This window comes from Colobus angolensis, unplaced genomic scaffold, assembly GCF_000951035.1.
Source record: "Colobus angolensis palliatus isolate OR3802 unplaced genomic scaffold, Cang.pa_1.0 Scaffold806, whole genome shotgun sequence".
NCBI lineage: Eukaryota > Metazoa > Chordata > Mammalia > Primates > Cercopithecidae > Colobus > Colobus angolensis.
In genome coordinates this window covers 56931-67244 of record NW_012121888.1, presented here as the reverse complement: position 1 = coordinate 67244, position 10314 = coordinate 56931, and the positions used below count along the sequence as shown (strand labels likewise).

The window sequence follows — 10314 nt, the reverse complement described above, 5'->3', positions numbered from 1 at the left end:
AGTATGAAAGGAAGTAAGTCTACTTAGATCTGGTTTCACATAAAGAATTTATTTTTCTACTTTAACATGTTCCTGTCAATTTTGTTTGAGATGGTATTTGCTATGCAGTAGGTTTAGACTAATCCTGTTGCCTTCTTTTTCTAAAAGAAAAAAATATTTTTATTCGTTTACTTCTGGTGGAGAGGTTAGATTGTATGTGGTCATTCTATTAATAAGAATGGATAAGAATGAATATCTCACCTATGAGTACAGCATACAGTTCCTCTAGCACTGACATATCAAGTCTCAGAGTATTATGCTTTTTAAAAAGGTAGAATTTAGAGTTAATTTGGGCCGACTCTGCTGATTTGTTGGGTAGTCTTCAGTAACTCACTTAACCTCAGTTATAAAATGCTTTGAAATCCTTAGATGAAAGTTTCTGTGTTTGAGACAGAGTATCAGACTTGATTCTTATTTTATACAATCCTCAGGGGAAATTTTGAGAGCGTTACTTAGAACTAGAATTTGGCACAATGAAATTATCATGGATTTGGGGGTTAAGTGAGCATGTTCAGTCTTTATGATTCTCAACCATTGCAGCAGCTCTGAATGATGGCAAAACATTCGTTTTTGTAGCGACTAGGTGCTGCAGAGAGAAATGAAGGGAGCTCCTCGGTGGCCTGGCAATTAAAGCCAAAAAGAATCTTTGATTCTTCAAAATGGCTTAAACAATGATGAGCATGTGGTGATTTTTCAGCTTTTATCCCCAATGAAGGATTAAGAGATAGTTAAATAAAATGGAATTTTCATTTAAAATGTCTCCCTTCATGGACATCCTGCTTTAGGCACATCTGATTCTGGGAGAAGGACCCGGGAAAGCCCTGAGGTGGCACTGGGCTTCACAGTGTCACACATGTCAGGCCTGGATGCCCAGAATCAGACACTAAAGTGCTATCTCTAACCCTTTCTTTACTGGTCTGAGGATTGCATGTAGCCCTTTGGAAACAGGGTCATTTTTGAGAGGTGTAAAATCTGCTTTTGCCTGTTGGAAATCAGAGATCTCTTAGATTCCCAAACCAAGGTATGATTCGTAGAAGGTGTAATATTAGGTTGTTATTAGAATGAATATTCAGACAGGACTGTGATCAGAATGTATCAACCACAATCCTGTGGTCCAGGTCTGACACTGCACTATTCATGGAATTAACCTAGTGATTGTTCTGGAAGCCTGGATATAATTTCACTCCAATCACATTCAAAAAGCTTAGTGAAGGAAAGTGAAAACATTCTCAGATTCTTTGAGTCCTTCTACAAAACCTCACTCTGCACCTACTCTGTACCAGTGCTTTACTTGGTTTTGGGGATATGGTGGTTCAATACAGACACTAATGGTACACCTGCTAAAGTAAGCAGCCGCCCTTCTGAGTCATTGTTGTTTTTAATACACTTTCTATTTCATGTGAATAATAGCCATTTTATATATTGTTCTTCATTTTAGAATGCTATGCTTCAACAGTGACTGCAGTCTGAGGTCATTATAGTAACCTTTATTTTGAGCCTTTTTTTTTTCTTTTTTAAAATTTTTATTTTCAGTACATTAAATTTACTCATAAAAACATTCTAAAAATGTACAATTTGTCCTTTTTAACAAAGTATAATAAAACATAAAAACCCCAAAAACAGAATACTTGACATTTACAATTCAAAATCAAATTAGCAGAATATTAAATATTTACAAAACTATATCTTTTAAAAATATTTATAAAGTTATATGCAATTTTGTAGAATTGACAAAAGAATGGCTCAAAAATGGGAGAATTTTCCTTCATTCCTAAAAAGAAAATATGTCCGATAGAAGCTGTGAAGGTATCTTGAGTACACAAGGTGTCCAGTTTCAGTACCAAAGCCTTCTCTTTTTGTGCACGTAAGACTCATACATGTGATGAGGGCTTGTTACAACGCACGTGAGGCCGCGGCTGATGGCCACTGCCCCCTTCCTTGGTGAACAGTGGAGCAATGTTGACCTTTGGCCTCAACCAGCACAGTCTGTGGTTTTCTAGAATATTGCGAGTGTTGATTAAAGATGCTTTCATTCAGACCCTTGGGGCTTTTCAGCAAATTCGTCTCTTCAGAACCCATGGTGTTCATGCCACCTGACTCATTCTTTGGGAGTCACCTGCATGCTGGAAATGACAGCCACCCCCGCTCAGGTCGCACAGGACTCTCCTCTGGGAGAGCAGTCGAGTCAAGCAGGGGGACGGCTTTCCTCACAACCTTGAAGACCTCGGCATGCGGTACCATCAGTCATCACGGCGTACGGCGAGCAGGGCATACAACAAAACGCTGGGAAGCAGGAAGAGTGACAAGAAAATGACGGGGAGCAAGGAGGGTGCAACCCGGTTCCCATTTGGCAAGTGCCTAAAGCCCCGCTCAGCCCCTGTTCAGATGGAAGGCGTTCCAGCCGGGTGACGTTTAGGCAAAGTCACTACCCCGCCCACTACTGTGCCCCAACAGAGTCTGTGGTAGAAACTAACTGTGCTGACTTTGGGCAATAAAGGACCTAGAATTCTAAGAGCTGAATGAAGAATCGGAACCTACTAACACCCCTACATGAACAAGCTGACTCCTGTAATCTTTTGGAGATGACACCTGATGCTGGTTTTTCAAATACCCAGTCACATATATGCATTCAAGAAAATATCTTGTCTTTATTTTTATTACAAGTGCTAGCTCCCATTTCCTCAGTGCTCTTCAGCAAGGAGATTTTATGTTAAACACCTTCCAACGGTCAATATTACCATGAAATCAACATTAGAAAATAAGGTAGAAAACTGAGTGTTTTGCTTAAAAAATAAAACGAAGCATTAAATAGCTGTTGTATCTCAACATCACGTTCTGCTTCCATCTCTACATTCCACTTTCCCCATTCCTGGAGATTAAAAAAACCGGGTTAGAAACTTTAATATCTGACAGACTACAAAGGGCCAAGACATGGCACATGGCCAGTGCCACACCTACCTGGTTGCCACAGCATTCTGAAACAGACCACAGTTTCAGGAAAATGACTAAGTACTTGAAAGGGTATGTTCTGTGTTTTCAGATGAGGAGGTCTGATGAACGCAAGACGCTCTTCAGGCACGCCAACCTCGGGGGCTTCTGGAGAGACGCATCCGAGCTCACTGCTGGCAAATTCTCTCCAGTCCAAGCCTGCGGCTCCCTCATGGAGAGGCCCTCACGGATGGGCGGGTCCATCTTCTCTGCACCGTGTAGTTCCTATTTACAGCTCACGATTCTCGACTTCGGACGGCCTCCCTGGAGATGTCACACTGCCCATGCACGTTCAAGATGCCTGGAAGCTCCGCAGAGACCTCCGCTGCTGGGAACACAGCCGGGACAATGTTGGAACTCGTTTACCTCAACGCTGAATGGCAGGCTTCAAGTTGAAAAGTTTCTGTTTTAATGTTTTGCTGGATTTAAGGTTAACCTCTAATTCTTATCAAAATAGTTACATGGGTAACAACAGAGGCTTTCATTCCCCTATACTGACCACTAAAACAAAAATTTAAATGTTCTTTTCCTTTTGTTATGAGACGGTTTTCAACAATTTCAGTGTTGAAATAGGATTTATTTAAAATATTTCTTTGTTTAAAAAACCAAAAAATTTAAAAGTTTGGCTTTCAGCACATATCCAGGCCACTGGAATGGCCTTCAGAAATATTAAAATCGTAAACATCAGCGGACACTCTAAGTCTTCCTTTCACGTCATATGAGAAGGTCCAGTCTAGCACTCTTTAAGGCAAAGTTGTGTCAGTTCTCACTATTTTGACATTTTGTAGTGTTTATAATTTAAAAGATCAACGTAACATTCCCCTAAATAGCTGTTGTAATAAGCATCACCATTACTTCAACACTGTAATACTGTGTACCATGAGGAGAGAGAGGAGGTCTGTTAATTCTGCATTGCATAGAAATAAAATTCAACTAAAATAAAACTAACACATTGTACGAAAAGCCTGTCATAAAAAAATGTAACAACTTTCTGCTTTAGTTTCTATGAAGTTAGGAACTGCTCTTAAAATTGAACCCTCACATCACAATGCCTCATTCTAGGGTATTCTTTTGATTTACATCAATTTTTCATGAGGCTGATTGTCCCATTTTAAGAATGGTCTGAATATTTTAATTTTTTAAAAAATAAATATCCAACTGCAAAATCCCTGGCAAGATTTTACCACTCAGTATTTTAACACTGACGACTTTAGCGTTTTAGATGAGTATTGTTTGAGCAGAAGATTCCCTTTAACCTTGAAGATTTAAGTCTGTCAATTTCAGACAAAAGGCTTTCATTTCCGTGGGCTGAAATTTAGAGATCTACAGTGAGGACTTTTATTACTACCTGACCAAAACCAGACCGGCACAGATCTCGTCTCTCTCGGGTGCGTGGCCTCTTCCAGAGTCCTACCACTTCCCACTGTTTTCCAAGTAATTTTTAACGGAATTAACTATCAATACACGGCCTAATACAAAAGAAGTTGACAGGAGAAAATTCCCAATCTTTTGCTGACAAATGACAGGACTGTATCATTGTTGAAATGTCTGTCTCAGATGCGAATCCGCTAGCGATAAGCCTCGGGGTTGGAGGTTCTTGGGGAGCCCGTGGGAGATAAAGCAACTTGCAAACTCTGCTAAGGACGTGCAGCATCCTCACAGCCACTCACAGAGCCGCGCTGTCGCCGAGCCCCCTCGAGGGGTGATTTGTAGTGGAAGACGGGGCTCGAAGCCACTGACCGGCTGGGAAGAAAGATACTCTCAAAGCTCTGACGACTATGGATTCTCTGGGACTTGGACGTTGCGAGTAAACAATTTCTATTTAATAATGTAGTTTAGATTTATTTGCAGAAAAAATTAAAAACCTGAAACTGCTACAACTGCTTGGAGGAGGGAAGGAAATACTAAAATCTCTGTTGTGTCCCAAGTCGAGGAGCCTGCTGGTGCTGACTCTTTAAATATGGATTATTGGAGCCTCTTGCACTGACTGTTCTCAGAGGAGTTTGGCTCCCGGAACCGCAGAGATTTACATCAGGATACATTCTTCTGTAGTGCAGTCCTTAAAAATCCCAGAGATTAGTGCTAATCACTTTAGGAACAGAACAAAACAAAGTCGACATTTTCCCTAGCCCAGGGGTGTCAAGCCTCCGGCGGGTGGAGCTCCACCTGGAGAACTCCAAGCTCAGTTCTCGATTCAGACCACGTGTAGCTGCCCTGGAATTGACGTGTGAGCCTAGGAGGGCCAAGGATGGCAATGCTCTTCTCTGCACTGCAACCAAACGTGTAGGTGGCCGACTTCACCGGCCACAGAGATGCCCACTAGGCAAGTTCTGACACCAAGCTCCAATCTAGGGTTTTGGCAATAAACCGAGTTTGATGCACTTCTACGCTAGATTTTTCTATCCAGTCTAGGAAAAGTAAAGCACCTTTGGATTAAAAAGATTAAGCTCAACAGGAACTAGACTTCTCAGTTTTGTATTTAATTTTCCTTATGTCTCCATGGCTTAATAATGTTCTGTTGCCAGAGAAAAATATCAATCTGTGGAGTCCAGACTTTCTGCTGGAGGGGCATATTTCAACCTAAAAGTACCTGGCCGGTTGAAGTCCATGGATGGCTGTTTGCAGTCCTGGGCGCGGTGACCAGTGGCCCCGCAGTTGTAACAAGACAGGTTCCCGCTCTTTTTGTGACTGGAACCATTGCTACTGCCCACCAGTCCTTGGGTCTGGTACCCCCCTGCTGTCCCCGCCATGAAGTTCTGCATGGGTGGCACGGCAAACGTGGACTGCCCGCTCAGGACAGGGTCTGGGGTCCCGCTGCTGCTGTACGGGGTGTGTACGACAGGGAAGGTGGGGCCACCGCCGTACTGCTGGGCGCTGACGTAGCCGCTGCTGCACATGGGACTGAAGGGCAAGAACGGGAAGGTGAACACGGACGGACCGGAGAACGGGTGCTGGAAGTAGTTGGCGTAGCTGACAGTCAGGCCACTTGAGCCACAACTGCCGCTGTGAAAGAAATCAGGCACATTCCTCAGTCCTGGGCCCAGCAAATACATTCAGCTTGACACCATATATCTCTCAATTTCCTGGGCCCAGTGCAAACACGGCCTAGTGCAAATACATTCCTCCATATATCTCAGCTTGGGAAATCCTGGGAAATCCCCGATAAGGGCGCCGCGGTTTGTAGTTTTACTAAAAGCACGGAAACCAATAGATAACTGCTAAATGTATAAACTTAATATGTTAACCAATTGTAATGCTGTAACCTAAAGAATTCCCTTTTTCCCTGTTCCTCTGTAACCTTACAAGTCCTATTTTCATCGGGCTATAAAAAGCGAGCGCACGCATTGTTCGAGGCCCTCTTGTATGTTATGGAACGGAGGGACCGAGTTCGAACTTGCATTAAAGATCCTTGCCGCTTGGCTTTGACTCTGGACTCTGGTGGTCTTCTTCGGGGAATAAACGGTCTGGGCATAACAGCTGCAGCCACAGGACGTGCACACGATGCAGCCCGGCGGGGGTGGGGCGGGCTGCGGGGGTGCCGGGGGCTGCTGGTGGTGGTGGTGGTTCAGATTCGAGGCAGGAATGTTTCCTGTGGAGCCGCCACCACCACTGCTGCTATAGAAACTGCTTTCAGGGACGGAGGACAGCGCCGCGCTGGAGCTGGGGGCTGGGCAGCTGGGCAATGTGGCCATGTTGGCAAAGGACGTGGAGGGGTGGCTGCTGGGAGAGGCAGTGTTGCTGTTTGCACAGAAGCCACCCTGCAGGGGGCCTACTGGCATACTGCTCATTGCAGAAAAGGCAACTTTGGTGTTGGCTGTATACAGAGCAGTCCGGGGGTTTATTATTGCAGGGGACACACTTATTTGCACATTATTAGGACAGGAGGTTTGCCCAGAAATGGCAGAATCAGCAGGAACAGATGACGACAGCAGCAGTTTGATGGGCGGACGGGCGGCGTGGAGGACTGTGCTGGGCATCCCTGTGGCGGCCGTGCTGGTCTCCACCACCAGGGCTGGTTGCTGTGCTGTAGTATGTAAATTGTACTTCAATAAGTTAATAAAAACAAGAAGCGGGTTGGAGAGACCTTGCTCAAAGGATACAAAATTTCAGTTAGGAGGAATAAGTTCAAGAGATCCACTGTACAACATGGTGACCATAGACAATAACAATGTATTATATTCTTGCAAATTTGCCAGGTGAGGTGGCTCACACCTGTAATCCCAACACTTTGGGAGGCTGAGGCAGGAGGAACACTTGAGCCTAGGACTTCAAGACCAGCCTGGGCAATATAGGGACATCTCACCTCTACAGATAACTTAAAAATTAGCCTGTTGTGGTGGTGTGAGCCTGTAGTCCCAGCTACTCTGGAAACTGAGGCAAGAGGATTGCCTGAGCCCAGGAGGTTAAGGCTGAAGAAAGCCATGATCATGCCACTGCACTCCAGCCTGGCAACCAAGCAAGATTCTGTCTCAAAAAAAAAAAAAAAAGCCCGGGCGTGATGGCTCACACCTACAATGCCAGCACTTTGAGAGGCTGAGACAGGCAGATCACCTGAGCTCAGGAGTACAAGACCACCCTGGGCAACCTGATGAAACCCATCTCTACTAAAATACAAAAAATTAGCCAGGTGTGGTGGCACACGCCTGTAGTCCCAGCTACTTGGGAGGTGGAGACACGAGAATCGCTTGAGTCCAGGAGGCAGAGATTACAGTGAGCTGAGATTGCGCCACTGCACTCCAGCTTGTCTCAAATAAATAAATAAATAGAAAAAGAAAATTGCTAAGAGTAGATTTTAAGGGTTCTCACCACAAAAAATGCTAAGTATGTAAGGTAACACATATGTTAATTAGCTTGACTTACCATTCCACCATGTACACATATTTCAAAACATCATGTTGTAGACAGTAAATATATACAATTTTTGTCAATTTAAAAAACAGAGAAGTTTAAAAAACAATGTCCTCAGCCATCTTAGAAAACTGGATATGAATGATATCCTGCGTAATGAAGTGGCTTTCATAGCAATGACAATGTTTCAGTGAACCTCAGGCTACCACTGGAAAAATTAGTCAAGTAGACCTTACATTAACTGATTTAAAACCTTAGGTTTCAAGTCATCACTAATAATGATAGCTTTTCAAAAAAAAAAAAAAATCTCAAATACTACAAATAAAAAATAATGTAAACATTGAAGATAGACTTTTTCACACATAAAATTGCTCTTTGACATGAATTCATAAATTACTTGTTATGTCGGGAGGGAGCCTGTGTGTTGGAAAAAAGAGGCTATGGAAATTGTCACTTGAGTTAAAGAAAAGTATATTGTGTGTCTAAAATACTCTGGTCACTGTGCAGACCCTTCCACCACAGCGGAAGAAAGAAAAGGGCAAATCACAATTAAAAGTCAATGTGACATGAACAGTGATAAAAAAGCATACAGGGGCCAAGTGAGGTGGCTTATGCCTGTAATTGTGACACTCTGAAAGGCCCAGGCAGTAGGATCTCTTGAAGCCAGGAGTTTGAGACCAGCCTGGGCAATAATGAGACCCTATCTCTACACACAAAAATAATAAAATTAGCCAGGCATTGTGGTGTATGCCCGTGGTCCTAGCTACTTGGGAGGTTGAGGTGGGAGGACTGTTTAAGCCCAAGAGTTTGAGGCTGCAGTGAGCTATGACCATGCCACTGCCTGTACTCCAGCCTAGGCAAAAGAGCAAGACCCTGTCTCTAAGAAAAAATAGTTTCTGAAAAAGCTGTAGAGGGTATTGTAATACTGAAAACAAGATGAAGAGTTCTGCAGATAATAGAGATGGAGTCATCATCAGGGAAGCCTTTAGAGGAGAAATGAAACCTGATCAAGGGAGGCAAACATTCCCACAGAACCCAGAGGAGTCTATGCTGAGTGGGAGGGATAAGAAGGGACATTGGCTTAGCATAACTTGTCATTCCATTTGAAATAACCTGGGAAATTAATTTCAAGAACGTACACCTGCTTCCATCTTTGGACTTCTCAGCAAGACCCTTCTTCTGTAATTCAATATTCCTCTAAAAAAGTACCTTCCCAGATGGGTGTGGTGGCTCACGCCTGTAATCCCAGCACTTTGGGAGGCCGAGGCAGGTGGGTCACTTGACATCAGGAGTTTGAGACCAACCTAGCCAACATGGTGAAATCCCGCCTCTACTAAAAAATACAAAAATTAGCCAGGTATGCTGGTGGGCACCTGTAATCCCAGCTACTCGGAAGTCTGAGGCTGGAGGATCACTTGAACCCAGGAGGCGGAGGTCGCAGTGAGCCGAGACCACACCACTGCACTCCAGCCTGAGCAACAACAGCAAAACTCTGTCTAAAAATTAATAATAATAAGTAACTTCCCTCAGGCAATACTGGGTTACACCCCATGCCAATTGAGCTGTGACTTTCAGCAGCAAATTGTCCTGGGGAAGGGAATGCATTCAGAGATGGATGTCTAGAAAATGTGGCAAAACATTTTAGACGTTTCAAGACGTGGTAAAAATAAAAACAAAAAACCTCCTATGTGAATTCTTAGAGACGTAAAAAAGAAACCCCTGCCCTCCCTACTCAGTCAAATCAAGCAAAAACAAGAAAAGAAAAAGCACCACAATCATAAGGTTGAAAGTTGCCTCAGTCACTGCAGGCATGGGGAAGTTATATGCAGACACTATATGCCTTCCATTCTGTACACTTGGAAGTAGCTTAAGGACAGCCCCTCACCTAGGTTTGTTGATTTCAGCTCATATGGAGCTAATATCAACCTCAACTCAAACTCTTGGGCTTAAATAGTCCTCCCACCTCAGCCTCCCAAGTAGCTAATATCAACCTACCAAACAGGAGTGTGTTATCTACCTGGCCTTGGCTATTAGCTCGAAGAAGGAAACCGGCAACACTAGCATTAACCCCCAACCCAAAAGTTCTTGGCTTTTTTGCCTTCTTTCAGGACAGTCACATGTACCACTCTGTCATCAAACACAGTGATCCGCCATTCCAGAAGCAATATGGTATCCTCCTCCCATTGAGAAGGCCTGCCCTGATGCACAGGAATGCAACAGAAAACTGAATGCTGAGCAACTAGAGAGAGGGACAAAGCGGAAAAACCCTCACACACAAAACGCAGCAAATATCAGGCACCAGCCTCTTCGATCTCACCTCCAGTCTCCTAAGTCACCATGATCTTTTTTTTTTCTTTTCTTTTTCTTTCTTTTTTTTTTTGAGACGGAGTCTCGCTCTGTAGCCCAGTCTGGAGTACAGTGGCGCCATCTCCGCTCACT

General features: G+C 43.8%; 1 protein-coding gene and 1 long non-coding RNA gene across 2 annotated transcripts in view; both read right to left on the bottom strand.

The window, feature by feature from the left end:
- Positions 1–1538: 1538 nt before the first annotated feature.
- On the bottom strand, positions 1539–4761 carry LOC105502758. Its single transcript, XR_001000395.1, has 2 exons — positions 2998–4761; positions 1539–2322 (listed from the first exon to the last, which is right to left on the bottom strand). It is a non-coding gene; the product is annotated as an uncharacterized LOC105502758 (long non-coding RNA).
- Positions 4762–4848: 87 nt separating this feature from the next.
- The window catches only part of LOC105502760 (zinc finger CCHC domain-containing protein 14-like), a 9774-nt gene continuing 4308 nt past the window's right edge, over positions 4849–10314 (bottom strand). Inside the window, exons 2-4 of the mRNA XM_011929386.1 lie at positions 9951–10114; positions 6508–7070; positions 4849–6033 (exon numbers count right to left, since the gene is read on the bottom strand). Coding sequence (XP_011784776.1) covers positions 5562–6033; positions 6508–7070; positions 9951–10114 — 1199 coding nt within the window. The 3' untranslated portion in view covers positions 4849–5561. The remainder of the gene's footprint in view (positions 6034–6507; positions 7071–9950; positions 10115–10314) is intronic.